This window comes from Podarcis gaigeae (assembly GCF_964106915.1).
Source record: "Podarcis gaigeae genome assembly, chromosome: 17".
Lineage (NCBI taxonomy): Eukaryota > Metazoa > Chordata > Lepidosauria > Squamata > Lacertidae > Podarcis > Podarcis gaigeae.
Genome location: NC_139694.1, coordinates 31,341,983 through 31,357,786, shown reverse-complemented (window position 1 = coordinate 31,357,786; position 15,804 = coordinate 31,341,983). Strand labels below are relative to the sequence as shown.

Sequence of the window (15,804 nt, the reverse complement as noted above, 5' to 3'; positions counted from 1 at the left end):
TAGGAGGGCACTGAAAATTTTTGATGCTTACTGCAAATCAAATTTTCTTACAATTAATCATGCCAAGTCCAAAGTTCTAATTTTCACCAAGAGTCGAAAAACCTATAATTGGAGAATAGACAGAAAAGCCATTGACCAAGTCTTTAAATTTCAATACTTGGGAGTCCTTCTCCAACACAACATGGGCTGGAAGGTCCATCTGGCATATGTATTAAATAGAGCAAAAGCCCTTTCCTTTGCGCTACTGCGTTTTTTCTTTTCACATGGGGCTTTCCATATTCCATCAGTGTTAAAAGTTTTCAAGGCAAAGGTGATTGCAACAATAGCATATGCAATTCCAATATGGGGGTCCTTTGTTAATCTAACCCAATTGGAGGTAATCCAAAACCAGCTGCTAAGAAGGTTGCTAAAATTACCCAGGTGTGTAGGCAATACTGCTATACGTCTCGAACTAAATGTTACATCTCTAGAAACCACATTATGGAAATGCATCCTCTGTTACTGGTTGGCATTATGGCATAAACTTCCAAATCTCCACTTGATACAGTGTCTCTGGAGAGACGACTTCCCTAGCCCTTGGGCAAAAATAATACATGGGAAACTTGTGTCCTTAGGACTATCTCCATCTGAACTACTAAAATTGGATTTAATTTCTGCCAAGAGAATTATAACTCATAAATTAGAGGAGATGGATTTACAATTTAATATTGCGACAGGTGGTGGCACCTGTTCGCCGATAAACCTTGGCTTAACACCACCAACAAAGCTTCCATCTTATTTAACTACCTTATCTGTGGTGATGCACAGGTACGCCTTTATAAAGGCTAGATTCAATGTTTTCCCATCAAATGTGTTGGGTAACAGACTCTCCAACGGACAGATCTCACTCCTCTGTGACTGTAAAAGTGGATCTACAGAATCATTATATCATATAATCTTCTGTTGTCCTATACATTCGGCTTCACGGTCCAAGTTTTTGGCCCCATATTTATCGAGAATAGCTGACAGACCTCAGGAAGCCCAAATAATATACTTATTAAACGACGAAGACTCAAGTAGATCCCTTGCAGTCGCTAGATACCTGATTAATGTCTTATTTCATAAGAGGAGAAATGGATCACTGTATGACTCTGACAGCTTAGCCAAACTTAAGAACCATCAATAAGTGCCAGAACTAAGACGCATATCCCCCAAAATCTGAGGTATTTGAATTGCGGTTGACATAGAGGGAGCTTATTGTGTATAGTTTACTAAATTGAAGTAAAATTGGTTTTATAGGGGTGTTTTAACTTGGAACTGTTTAAATTGTATTGCTTATGGATAAATTTTGATGTATTGTTTTTAGATATGGGCCAATGGCCGTAATAAACCAATCAATCAATCCATACTAGCCCTTTTGCTGAAGTGACATCCAGATTACATTGTTGCAAGTGAATATAATTCATTTTAACTGTTGATTTGAAGTATGTTTTGATTACTTTTTTAAAAAATCCATTTTTTAACTCTGCTTTATTTTTTGTCAACCATTTTTTGCAATAAATAAATTTTGTAAAATAAAGGAAATGAAATGAAATGAAATAATAAAATAAAATAAATATTGGCTACCTGGGGAGACTTCAAGTAAGTCTTCCAGGACTTCTTTTACCACATTATGGCTACTATGTGGGGGCAAAGATGCTGAAGTGGAAGTGGCTTTTTCTTCTGGACATACTTTGGAACTCAAGTCTATTTGATTACCCTTGGCAATTATCCCACCAGAAGTTAAATGAGTAGATCGCTCATCTGTGCCCAACCCGCCTTTCCTACCAGGGAAAATTGGATATCTTCCAGTCTTCCCTTCACTGGCTGAGAGTGCTGCCAGTCCATAATTTCTTTGTGGCTCATGCTAAGATCAGCCACAGGCTAATTTTGTGCCACACTTGTATTCTGTATGAAACATTGAATCGGGGTGGAATGAAGGACTAGTTGCTGTAGTTCTCAGGGATGTGCCTAACTTCCTTTCTGCAAAGTCCCCAAAACTCCCCTGAAATAGAATGGCCATTTTGGAATGCAAAGCTGAAGTGGAGAACTGTGTGTCCCTTTCTGCCTCTCCCTGAAACCTGTATTTTCTTAGAGACCTGTGGAAATGGAGTTTTCCACCCAGGACAGGAGGAGGTGTATATGCAAAGCCACATATAATGGGAACCGAACCAAGAATTTCCTCCAGCATGGAGAGGATGCATTTGCTGGAACTGCATTGGCAGTGAATAACTCTGGCAGAATGAAACAAGAGAGTTGTTGAAAGAAATCAATAGAACAGTTGAATATCTGACCTTACCTCTAGCCCTGGTGTCTCCAGTCATTTTCCTGGGGTGCTAGTATTGTATTTTGCCCAATATTACATATAAGGAAGCCATTCTAAGCAAAGGGCAGCGTTCACAGTTGCCCAGCTAAAGTGGCGAGTTAAGGCTGCTTCAAGAAATGATATCTGTTGTCTATAGGGGTTGCTTTTAATTGAAATCTGAGGACTATCCAACCCCACCCCATCCCCCACTTGAAAAGAATCGTAAGGATGTGTGGTGTGAAAAACCATACTGTATTTTATTTGCATTCTAAAGTAATACCTGATTTTAGAATCTTGAACAATGATCTTCAGCTTACTCAGAATTTCCCCCTTTTGAGTCAGGGTGGGTGGGGGACATGATGCCATTTTAGAGGGTGTAAAATTAGGCTGGCAAGACTCCCATCTCTATTTGCAGCAGGGCCTTTGCAAAGGGGAGGCAGTAGTAGTGATGGCAGAGAAAGCCTGTACCTACTGAAAATACAGCTGGGAGGTGGGGCAAAGTAAAAAAAGATGTTGCCTTTACCATCAGCCTGTCTGTTTCTCCTGGAACCTCAGGGCTGTCGTGCAGATGCACTTTAGAGCAGATAATAATATCTGAGTTTTGCAACGATTCCAGGGCTTTTTGGCCGGGGAGTCTATGCTGGTATAGAGAAAAGTATTTTGCTTCATTGGCTGGTGTCTAACCAGAGAAATCTTATTTGGTGAATGGGAGGCATTGCAGCCTGTGGATGAAAGGAGTGACTGTTTGCTGGGCTGGGAAAGTTCAGTTGGGGTGAAAGAGGTGGGGATCACTCCAGTTTCTAAATTGAGAGGTGCTCCAGTCTGCACCAGAAGGCATACCTAGAAGATGAGCTTGCCATTAACCCATGATGTGTGAAGGCTTGTGGTTTTGGCTTTCCAGTGTGGAAGAGGAACTCTGCACATGAGGAGAGGCCTTTTCTTCCTTACCATTACTTCATTTATCACTTGCCCCCAAACCCATACGATAGGGCAGGTTATACATTTAAATAAGTGCATAAAAATGTGTTCGGGAGGATAGCCGTTGAAGACCAATTCCTGGGTAAACACAGATTATGATGTAGTTCTGATGAGAATCCCTCGCTGAGAGATTTTTGTGTGTGTTTCTCTCCTGAAAATTTCCAGTAACAGCCTGGAACCACCAGCAGAGAACCTGTTCTGCAGCTATTCCTGGGATTATTCACTTGCTTAGCTTTGAAACACAGACTCCCTGCTTCACCTACTCCTTTGTCTATCCATGTAGGAGCGTGTCCTGAGTGGCTTACTCTTCTCCATTCAAATTTGCAAAGAATTTTGCTCCTTCTGTGTAGGAGGAGGGTCCCCCATTTCCCTTCCTGCTTCTTGTGCGCAGTGACAGGGCATCCCCATAGCTACTGCTTTGCTTTTGGCTGGGATGATTCCTCTCCCTCTTTTTACCCTCCCTGTCGGTTAACCAAGAGGGAGGGAGAGGAGCTTATAGGGTGACTCAATGCAATAGACTAGCTGGGCACGGGATGCAGGGTGTATGCCTTAGACTTTCAGGCTGCTTGGGACTGGACTATAACAACTGCTGAGGGTCCCGAGGCAACAGAGGGGAGAGAAATGAGAGAGCTCAGACCAGGGCTCAGCAAACTTTGTCAGCAGGGGGCCAGTCCATTCTCCCTCAGACCTTGGGGGGGGCAGACGATATTTTTTTTGGGGGGGATGAACGAATTCCTATGCCCCACAAATAACCCAGAGATGCATTTCAAATATAAGGACACATTCTACTCATGTAAAAATATGCTGATTCCCGGACCGTCCGCGGGCCGGATTGAGAAGGCGATTGGGCCGGATCCGGCCCCCGGGCCTTAGTTTGCCTACCCATGGCTTAGACTGACAAATCTAATTGCATGGACATGGGCTGGGGTTTGTATGGGAAGGCTCTTATTTGTTTATTATTGATTTATTTCATAAAATGCATTACGCCACCTGATTGGGGAAAACCTCAAAGCAGTTTACAAAAAGATAAAACAATGAAATCAAGGGGAGAAATATACAACAGTGTTTTTGGACAAAGTGTGAGTTCTGAAGGTGGTGGATGAGCAAACTTCACAGATGAGAGGCTGGGGCTAAGTTGTTCCTGGAGGCAAGGGACAGTAGATGGGAGACGTTTAGCCCGTCAGTGATTCTGTGGAAATGATGTAATACCCCTCTCCCTCTCACACACTGCTTAGAAGGCAGGGTCCTGTTCATTTTAGTGGGGCTTCTACCTGAGAACGTCCCAAAATATGGATGTACTTAAAATCAATATATTTCCCAATTACCCTGTTCCTGCCTTCTGTAACTGCTTAACTTAGTACATATTTTCTTTCTCTTTTTCCCCTCCTAGGGACACCCCAGAAATATGACCCAACTTTCAAAGGCCCCATATATGACAGGTAAGAGCAACCTGTTGGTGAAGGTGTGTGATGGTGTTTTGCAAAGTGTGTGCGGAAGGGAACACTGCCAGGGGAAGCTGTCTCTTGTTCTGAATTGCCGCCACCCCCACCCGCATTTTGGAAAGTAAGAGGGGCATGCTGCTGTATATGCAAATCCTGCAACACTAAGACTCAAAATACCAAAATGAAATGATTCTGTGCATAGCTGCTGCAAGCTTTTGTGTCTTGGTGTGTGGAGGTGGCAAAGGGAGGCCATTCTACCTGTGTACTTTCTTGGACCTTGCTTCATGGGAGTCAGGTCTGTCTTGAGTAAAACGCCCGTCGAATTAATGTTTTGCCGAAATGTCAAATGGTATTTATAAATTAATCAAATATTTCCCTTTTAACTTTACTTTCATGGACCTACATGTGACATGCCAACTTAAGTTGCTCAGTTTATAATTACTATTCAGCTTTATTGCCTCATGTTGATGGATGTTGTTGTTTTAAAAATGAGAGATTTCTGTTCTGCCTGGGAATATGATGAAGGAGCCTTTCATCAGTTATGGAATCAAAGTTCTAGAATGATCAAAGGTCAAGAGGTCTAGTCTCTTTGCCCAAGAGGCAGGGCCATCTGCCCTCCGACCTCCGACCTCAGATCAAGCCACACAAGCACAATCCAGGCCCCAGCAGCCTGGCCAGGAGAGAGTCACAGGTGACTTGAGCAAAGGCTTCAAACACACATTTTCACCCAAAGAAATGCCCAAGTGGTGGAACGGAAACACAGCTTTCTGTCATAGTATAGTAGCTCTTCTCTCTTGTGGCAGAACTGCCCTGATGGAAACTAAGGGATTGCAAGATATCCTTCAAAAATAGACTCTGACTTAAACCCAGTGAAGCTGTTTGTTCGCCTATCTAGATTTACTTTGTTTGCTTTTCCTGTGTTGGTTTCTTTTGACTTAAAGGACTAGGAGAACTGAGTTTTTACACATGCACACACACACCCTGTTTTAAGAACCCGTAGCAGAAAGTAGCAGCAAAAAGCGTATACAGATATCGCTAAAAACAGGAGCATTCCCCTTTTCTCTCCCCCACAAGGTGAGCTTCTCTTCCTGCCTTTGTACTGCAGTTGAAAGGCACTACTTGTTTCCACTTCAGATATGGAGTTACTTCATTTTGCCCATCCCCCATGCTTCAGGTGTGCTTTCCAAAACTATTCAAATGCTGCTTGTGTCTTTTTACGATTTGAAAGTATATACCAGGGTTAGTGCTGAGGGTCACTATCGCTGGGCACTTGCTCATGCCCCAAATCTTACAATACATAAATACATTTTTCACTTCCAGTCTCCAGACCTGCAAAGAAGGACCAGAGTTGATGCCAGGAAGCCGCCTCCTTTTCTTGCCTTACATTTTCCTTCTTGGTGGCTTGTTTGCATAGGTTGGGCCCAGAGGAAGAGGGCAAGTGAATGGGCAGCAGGGACCGGGGCAAGGAGGAGATGGGCTCCACTCACATAAGGAAGGGACCATATTGTCTGAGAGGCCTCCCAAACATGGAGCCAGTTCTGGTTTATACTGTGCTTTTGTTTGGTTCGATTCAGGGCTTATAAAAGTAGAAATAAAATACTGAAGTTGCAAAATACTGAAGTGTGGAGCTCGAACCCATGTCCCTGAGATTAAGAGTCTCATGTTCTATCCTTTTATTAAATTTTATTGTTACCGTTCACATTAACCCACCATAAAGAAAAAGAAAATAAATTTCCATCGCCACCAAAGAAAAAAAGAGAATTAGTACATCAACTAGTAACCTTCAAAACATAAAATAAAAGTGGTCTTTTTCTACCTACCATACTTCCCATCTATTCCTTAATTACAGATTCTGTATTAGTTGTTCACTGCCACTGCATAACGAGTTTTGTTCAATTTCAATATCCCTTGATCCATTCATTGGTTTTTCCACATTTTTAACACTGCTACTGAAATTATTCGAACGCTGCGTATGACCTTAAAGTACTGTACTATTATTGCTTTTCAAATATATTTTAAAAACTTCCCATTTTGAGATAAATAACTGTTTTGGTTTATTTTTTCCTTTTCTGACATGTTATCTAATTCCGCATATTCAGCCAATTTTTGAATCCATTCTTATCTTGATGCGACTTTATCTCTTTTACAGTTTGCCGCAATGAGAACTCTTGCTGCGACCGTAGCATATAAGAAGATCTCTTTAGCCTTTTTAGGAATATCCGACTCTGTGATTCCCAAAAGGAAAGCTTCCGGTTTCCTATTAAAATATATTTTTAACATTTTTTCCAATTCTATGTGGATATCCTCCCAAAACACCTTGATTTCTTTACACTGCAACCACATATAGAATAAAGTACCTGGCTTTTCTTTACACCTCCAGCAATTATTAGGGACATTTTTGAACATCATGGACAATTTCCAGGGGGTTAAATACCACCAATGCTGCACTTTAAAAAAATTGTCTCTCAGAGAGTAACAGGCTGTAAAATTCCAATTTATTTACCACAGGTTTTCCCACTGCTTCATTGTTATTGAGTACCCAAAATCTTGTGACCACTTAATCATAGCCGCTGTAACCTCCTCCTCATTGCCTTCCCAGTCAAGGAGGAGTCGGTATATTTTAGAAAGTGTTTTAATTCTGGAATTCACCAAATCCGATTCAAATCTGGAAGTCTCAGTGGAAAAACCCTTTTGTTTACCAATTTTGAATGTCTCAAATAATTGGTGATATTGAAACCAATCAACAATACACTCTCTTATTTCCCCGAAACTTTTTAATTTCAATTGGTTATTATTCTCCTTTAAGAAGTACTTTATATGTTGGCCAGGGTCCCTGAGTATTTTTTCTCTTAACCGCCTTCGCCGCTATTGGCGAGATTGGTTCAATTCAGGGCTTATAAAAATAGAAATAAAATACTAAAGTTGCGAATCTGCTGTGCGGAGAGGGGATCAAGGCATCAAAGCCACCAGACTGTGGGGAACAAAACACAAGCAGAGCATGACGGTTGTATTACCCTCAATCCTTTTGCTTTCTCCTTCAGGAGTTGCACCGATATCATCTGCTGCATCTTGCTTCTGGTTGCCATTGTGGGCTACATCGCTGTGGGAGTCGTGGGTATGTGTTGTAGAACTCTCCATCTCCCTTTCTCTGGCTCTAGGCAACAGCTGAGTGTTGCTGGTGACCGGGCAAGTAGATGTAGGGTTGCCATATTTTGAAGAGCAAAAAAAAGAGGACACATTTGTTGACTTCTTTGTTTAACTATGGATTACTACGATGACTCTCATTTTACATACCCATGAAAAAGTAAAAGTGTCCTGAAAAAAGAGGACATGCGGCAAGAAGGTGCACCGTTATGAAAACGGGGGGTTTAAGCAAACTCTTTTTTGTGTGGAATGCACATCTTCATGGCCATGAATCATAGAATTGTAGAGCTGGAGGGAATATGAGGATCATCTAGTCCAGCGGTTCTCAACCTGTGGGTCCCCAGATGTTGTTGGACTACAACTACCATCATCCCTAGCTAGCAAGGCCAGAGCTCAGGGCTGATGGGAGTTGTAGTCCAACAACATCTGGGGACCCACAAGTTGAGAACCGCTGATCTAGTCCAACCTCCTTTAATGCAAGAATATTTTGCCCAGTGTGGGGCTCAAACCCACATCCCTGAGATTAAGAGTCTTGTGCAACTGAACTACCAGTGAAACATTCTCTTTTTTTAAACAAAGAAAATGACAACAGCAAACCATGGTTCTTAGGAATCCACATGAGCTGTGGGACTGAATGTGAAAGCATGGTAGGCCATGAAATTGCCCTGATAATATCTTATTGCCTCCTCCCTCTGTCTCTTTTTGGAGGGGTTGCTCATGTAGAATAACATGGTGATGGTGCCTGTGCTGAGTGGTGTCTTAGTTGGCCATATGTTGCCATTTCTCACCCAGGGCTGAGTCGCATGGGTGATATGTGGAACCCCTTTAATATTGTGAGTGGCTGCATGCAGATTTGGGAGACTCTTGACAGAGAGGCAGTTTAACACAGTGGGTGGAGACTTGGACTTGGATTCAAATACCAAGTCACGGCACAGTCTTGAGCAAAATACCTTCTTTCGTAGGTTCAACATAGCTCATAAGTTGAAGGATGAATAACAGAGATATAATCATAGTCCAAAACACTTGCTGGGGAAACTGGGTGATGTTGCTCAATGTGGAGGGGAGCACGTTGTTAAGCTCTGGATTTCTGTCTTTTCAGCATGGACACAAGGAGACCCCCGGAAGGTGATCTACCCCACAGATAGCCGTGGGCAGTTCTGTGGCCAGGCCGGAACCCCCAACGAGTAGGTGTCTTAGAAAAATTCTTTGTTATCTGCACGAGAATAGCCAATGAGGCACTTTGTATTAAGAGAGAATTTCGCACATGCATCTTCCCTTTCCGGATTGCCTTTCCATGTCATCTCTTCTGGGTAGAAAAGGGACAGCTTCGTTTTTTGCAAGGCCTGCTTGTCTTACTCATGAGGCAACTCGTTTCCCCCCTTAATGTGGAATTCTGGAATTTTCTGAGGCATCTAAAGTCCCCCTTGGAATGTTCTTCTGAGTTGCCACAGTCAGTTGGGGCCAGTTGTGTCACATGCCAGATGAATGTCAGGAAACCCCAAATAGTGGTACAGTGGTACCTCGGGTTACATACGCTTCAGATTACAGACTCCGCTAACCCAGAAATAGTGCTTCAGGTTAAAAACTTTGCTTCAGGATGAGAACAGAAATCGTGTGGTGGCGGTGCGGTGGCAGCAGGAGGCCCCATTAGCTAAAGTGGTGCTGCAGGTTAAGAACAGTTTCAGGTTAAGAACAAACCTCCAGAATGAATTAAGTACTTAACCTGAGGTACCACTGTATTCTAGGCCGAGTGTAACCAGGAATGAAAATCTATGCCTAATTAGGCCCAACCGTTCTCTTGCTTTGGTTCACAAGAGTGTTTTGGGTGAGCCACATCTGACATCAGATATGGGACCTTTCAAGAGCAAGCTCCTGATTCTTCCTTTGCAGTCATGGCTTGAAACACCTGGTGTCATATAACACTCCTGAGGTGATTAGCAGGTGGGCAACCCCACTTGCCCATCAAAGTAACCCATGGAGGATCGGCCATGGTTGATTCCAGCCTTCTGGCCCAAAGGTGTTCCTCACCCCTCCTGTACAGGAAATCTGGTGGGCCTTTCCTCTGACTCTCCTTGTCACCCTCTCCGATGAGGTGGCATTGAATTCAGTGAGGGAGAGGAAGCCAGAGCAGCGTGAGAGGATAGAATAAGGAGAAGTGGCTCCTCCCCCACAGTTAGGTATGAAATTTCAGGGGCAATTACATAAGACAAGGGTGTATTTCAGCATTTGCAGACTGCATTCTCCTCCCGGTAGGCAACCACATCGAGTCTTCATGCAGCATGGGTTAGGTGGTGTCACTTCCAGATAGGCCTGAGCCATGGCAACTTTCATTTTAAGAACTGGTGATGGCTAAGGCTGGTAACCTTAACACATCACATTGTCTGTGATCCCCAAGCAGTGCTGGCTGGTCTGCGTAGAGAATTGTAACCTGTTCAGAAGTGGTTCAGGAGAGTCTGCTGGCATGAGCGATCTCCATCTTCTAGTTCTCCACAGTATGTCAGACTTGCTGAACTTTTGGGCCCCATCTCCTGATAGAAACATATGCTGGCTTGGATGTTCTTATGGTCCTTTTTCTGTTTCCAGGAATAAACCTTTCTTATTCTACTTCAACATCGTGAAATGTGCTAGCCCTTTGGTGCTGTTGGAGTTTCAGTGTCCCACCACACAGGTAAGGTTTCTCTCCTTGTCAATACCTTTGTCCCAGAGAGGTCAGAATTGCAAGAGCTTTGCGCTCGTCTGCATAGGACAAAACTTCATGGACAAAAAGGAAGGTGGGTTGCTTTTGCTCAATGATATCTGGATATAGACACGCTGTTGTGTAATGGTGCCCAATAAAGTGCATGGGAAGAGAGTCAGAGCAAGGATGCCTTCTATCCTCTCTTGGTCACATTGGGGAAATGGGAAGGGAGGGCAGGGACTTCAAAGAGCAGATGCCCAAAGAAAGAAAGAAAGCAGTTTTGAACAATCTATCCTGGTTGAATGGGTGATGTTTGCCTTTTCTTTGAAGTCCCTGAAGCTGTTTGCTGCCTTCCTCTGAGATACTTCAGCTTCTCACTAGAACCCTACAATAAGTGGACATGGAATTAGTAGAATTAAAAGGATGTAAATCTGTGACCTGTCACAGAGGTTGTGCTCTCCATGTTGAAACTGCCTTAGTTTAATGTGATGCAGGGATGTATGAATGTGTGTGTGTGTGTAGGTCAGAATAATAATAATAATAATAATAATAATAATAATAATAATAATACAGTGGTACCTCGGGTTACATACACTTCAGGTTACAGACTCCGCTAACCAAGAAATAGTACCTCGGGTTAAGAACTTTGCTTCAGGATGAGAACAGAAATCGTGCTCCAGTGGTGGGGCGGCAGCAGGAGGCCCCATTAGCTAAAGTGGTGCTTCAGGTTAAGAACAGTTTCGGGTTAAGTACGGACCTCCAGAACAAATTAAGTACTTAACCCGAGGTACCACTGTAGTAATAATAATAATAATAATAATAATAATATCTGTATATTACCCTTCATCTGAAGATCACAGAGCGGTTCACAAGATTAAAATGCAAAACAAGAACTCAAAATACATGACAAAAACAGAAACAAACCAATGACCCAGCCTCCCACAAACACATTTAAAAGGTCACAGAATTGTTCATTAGCGAAAGACCTGGTTATAGAGAAATATTTTAGCCGCGCGCCTAAAGGTATGTAATGAAAGTGCTGGGTGAGCCTTTCTGGGGAGAGTGTTCCAAAAGTGCGGAGCCACTGCAGAAAAGGCCCGTTCTCATGTTGCTGCCCCCCTGGACTTTTGCGGAGGAGGCACGTGAAGAAGGGCCTTAGAAGATGATCTCAGGGTCCAGGTAGGTTCATATGGAGAAAGGCAGTCCTTTAGGTATTGCAGGCCCTTGAGCCATTTAAGGCTTTATAGGTCAAAACCAGCACTTTGAATTGGGCCCAGAAACTGATTGGCAGCCAGTGGAGTCAGGCCAGGATCATGCTCGAACTGCCTTGCCCCGGTGAGCTACCCGGCCACTGAATTCTGCACCAGATGAAGTTTCAGGGGCAGCCCCATGTATGTGTTGCAGTAATCTATTATTCGCTTGATTTTACCATTGCCGTAGTCTTCTTTAGTTCTCCCTTGCTATCAGAGTATCAAGTCAGATACACCCTGAGCTAGGTGTTCCAGACTTTAATTTGAATGTGGAAAACTGCTTTAAAAGTCCTGTATTAAAAGAGAGATAGGGAAGGCTTGTTTGGTGAATAATACATTGTTACAGAAGCATGCCGTTATGTTTCAAGACGCTGTTTATAAAAAGTCTTCAAAAGACAGCATGCCTGTTAGGAATGAGAGGCATTTACAGTATTTATGAAATGGTCAGGATATTCAGGGTTTGACATGGTTTTCAATTGAGTGAGGTCTACCACACTGTAATGATTCTCCTTTTTTTAGGTTGTTTTGGTTTTTTCCAGTATAAGGTTACTTTAAAATGTGGCAACTGTTATAGGTAATATAATCAAAATTATTTATACTGGGGGGATGTTGTCTTTACCGAGGTGGTTTAGCAATGCTGTTATGGGTTCTGGATCGATAGAATATCCTGCAGTTTTATTTATGTGATCTGATGTTTGTACCCAGTAATTCTTTATATTTTACGGCAAATCTGCATATGGAAATAAGATCTCACTCTATCACAGTTTTCTTGACACGTTTAGAGTGTGGTGAGGATGTGTGATGTAGCTTTGTTGGCAGTAAATACCACCTGGTGTATAATTTAGATGTTAGTTTCTGGATAATGAGTGAGGAGGCAGTGAGAAACTTTATTTACAGATGCCAAGCACCACTGTAAGTTTGCATTAGCATGTGTTGGTAATCTTCTCTGTTGCTGGAAATATATTAGACTAGGAGCCAATGCCTTTTTCCTGTGGTAGACATCTGGAAGTGGTCAATGATTTGGAAAGAGGTGTTTGAAACTATCAGTTGAATTACTCACGTAGTAATTAAAACCATGGATATTAGCATTTGGTTACATTGAACATTTGAGAACTAAAAGGAAAGAAGAACTGGTGTCAAACGTAACTATTATGGCCAGAATAGATCTATACCACAAGGTCCACAATCGAAAGATGGGTTGAATAAGGTCTGCAGCACATATATGGTAAAACTCTTGCATCAGCTTATTTCAAGAAGTCAAGAAAAGCTGGCTGATCTAATAAGTTTTGTGTTAAATTGGAATTCATTTGTTCAGTACTCTTTTTCAGAACATGTAAAATGTTTACAGTCTTGGTACAATGTTATAGTATTATTTATATCCTGCCTTTTACCCAGACTTGGGACTATTGACGATTCTGTTATTTTATGTATGGTACACAATTTATTATAAAATTCTAGATCAAAAAAACCACACTGAGATACCTTTTCAGTCAGTTAAAAGTTGATCTAACCAATTCATTAATTTAGCACTGCAGTCCTGATTCAAATGAATTATATCGTTTGTAGTTGTCCCTTAAGGAATCCATCATATAAGGGTTCTCAAGAGAAGACACAAATAATTTTCCCCAGTAGCGGGGCCAAGGTTATGATGCTAGATGAAAGAAAAACAAAGGAATGTGGGGTGGTCCAGGACAACTGCACAATAGAGGCAAAACAGAGGAAAATGGGGAAAGGTAACATTGGGATGGAGTCAAAATGAAAGCATTAGGAAGCATTACTGTATTTTAATATTTTGTTGGAAGCCACCCAGAGTGGCTGGGGAAGCCCAGCCGGATGGGCGGGGTATGTATAAATAAATAAATAAATGGTGAAAAAACAAAAACAAAATGCCCTATGTGAACAAAACTGCCAAATACAGTGGTACCTTGGTTTTCAAACAGCTTAGTTCTTGAACTACTTGGAGCCCGAACACTTCAAACCTGGAAATGAGTATTCTGGTTTTCGAACTTTTTTTGGAAGCTGAACGTGCTCTGTTCTGAGTAAAACTTCCAGTTTGAGTTCCACACTTCCGTTTTCCGAGTAAGGGAAGGCAGGCCGGGCAGCAAGCGAGCAGGCTCCTGCCACCCTCCGGCGCTGGGTCTCTCCATCTCCACAGCAACCACCCCTTCCTCCAGCCCCAGAGGCCCCGGTGCTGAGTGAGGAAAGGCTGGACTGGGGCGGCAAGTGAGCAGGCAAGGGTTGTCGCCGCCACCCCTCCGCCTGCTCCTTGCAAGTGGGAGTGGGATTGGGCTGCTCTGCTACGCAGCGTTGCTGCTTGCACGGGAACAGGAGCTGGATCGAGGCTGCTCAGCTGGGAGGTGCAGGCTCCATCACACTTTCCATTGAGGGGTTCGCGGCTGCACTCCCCTCAAGGGAGAAGTTTAAAGGAGCCCCTGCACCACCTGTTTTGCATTACTTTCTCTGGGAAAGCGTGCCTTGGTTTTGGAATGCTTTGGTTTTGGAACAGACTTCCAGAACCGATTAAGTTTGAGAACCAAGGTACCACTGTAATGTAGAGATTTGTCACTGCTGCTGGGAATCGGAACCCTTCTAGATAAGTGGTGTCTGAATTGTGACACTAAATTGCTGTGCTTCTTGTGGCTGTTTCAGATCTGTGTTGAAAAGTGTCCAGATCGGTACCTCACCTACTTGCAGGCCTCAACAGTTGGCGCAGCCAGCGAGGAACTCAAATACTATGAGCAGTTTTGTGTCCCAGAATTTAAAAACCGGAAGAAGGTGAGTGAGCATTACGGATGCATAATGGCAGGAAACTAGTCCAGACTTAAGGGTGATCTTCCATTCTGCTTTTGCCTTTGTTTTACTGGGAGGTTATCCTCCTTTGGGCAGGAATAACCTGTTCCTTTTCCCCCTCTCTCAGGCCCTGAGTGCACCTGAAGTTTTGAAAGATGATCTGTGCCCAGCCATGCTCACTCCAAGCAAACCCTGTAAGTCTGTCTGAGGGAGCAAACCAGTCCCTAGGCTTTCCCCCATAGGGGGAAATAGTTTCTTGAACAGCTCAGTAGTCAGTCTTAATGCAGCTGAAGCTTTCAGTGGCTGTGACTCCCAGCCACTTCCATTGTCAGAAAGAGCCTCAGCTTAGCCTTTCCACATAAAGACTACCACAATGGTGACTCCGTTGAGACTTCTTATCTGGGAGTAATGGAATCTGAAATTTGAAAACAATAAGCTTCTGAGGAACCAGCCCAATTGTTCTGGCCTAGAGCAGAGCCTCAGACCCAGCATATATTATCCCCCACTTCATTTTTTTTAAAATAATATTTTATTAGATTTTAACAAGAAAAAAGGTTACAAAAAGAACAAAAGTAAGAAAGAAAAAAGAACACCAAAAGATAAAAAATACAAAAGCCAAAAAATTCAACACAAAAACAAGAAAAAGAAAAGTAAAAAATCCCTTCTTTCAATTTCACACCGTTCTTTTACTTATTTTCCTGACTTCCTCTCACCTCTCTCTTTGTATTCCATTTAAAAATTAATTCAGCAAATTCATACCTTCTTATCATATCCTTGTTTATGTATCCCCATATAATATTACTTCATATTATCATTTGTAATCAAGCCATTCTTGCAAATTCTTATTTCCCCTTATTACTCAAACCACATCATTTTTTGCATTAATATCATTAATTTTATCTTGTCCTCAAATCTCTAAAATTTCTAAATTCAAACCAAATTTAACCTTTCTGCTTAAGCCAATTACTTCCTTTCCAACATCACTTAATATTTCATTAGTATTACAGTAATTCCATAAATATAGGTTTATTTACAAAAAGCATTTCTCATTCTAGATTTATCCAACGTCCCTTTTCCTGGTTCCGGATAATGTCAGTCCTTGTGTCATTTATTATCCCCCACTTCATGCACTAAACAGTTGTTATCTCTACTTTTGGCATGAAGGCCACAATCCTCAGAGACCTTGCCAACTCTCCAGGG

General features: G+C 42.4%; 1 protein-coding gene across 5 annotated transcripts in view; it reads left to right on the top strand.

Moving 5' to 3' along the window:
* The window catches only part of SLC44A2 (solute carrier family 44 member 2 (CTL2 blood group)), a 59,834-nt gene that overhangs the window by 20,618 nt on the left and 23,412 nt on the right, over positions 1–15,804 (top strand). For all 5 annotated transcript variants that reach the window (XR_014559347.1, XR_014559348.1, XR_014559349.1 and 2 more), the window contains exons 2-7: positions 4,692–4,740; positions 7,785–7,858; positions 8,987–9,071; positions 10,471–10,555; positions 14,464–14,589; positions 14,732–14,798. Coding sequence is in view for 2 of the 5 variants with exons in the window: in XM_083718867.1 (XP_083574993.1) it covers positions 4,692–4,740; positions 7,785–7,858; positions 8,987–9,071; positions 10,471–10,555; positions 14,464–14,589; positions 14,732–14,798 (486 nt within the window). In the remaining 3 variants the exon portion in view is untranslated. The remainder of the gene's footprint in view (positions 1–4,691; positions 4,741–7,784; positions 7,859–8,986; positions 9,072–10,470; positions 10,556–14,463; positions 14,590–14,731; positions 14,799–15,804) is intronic.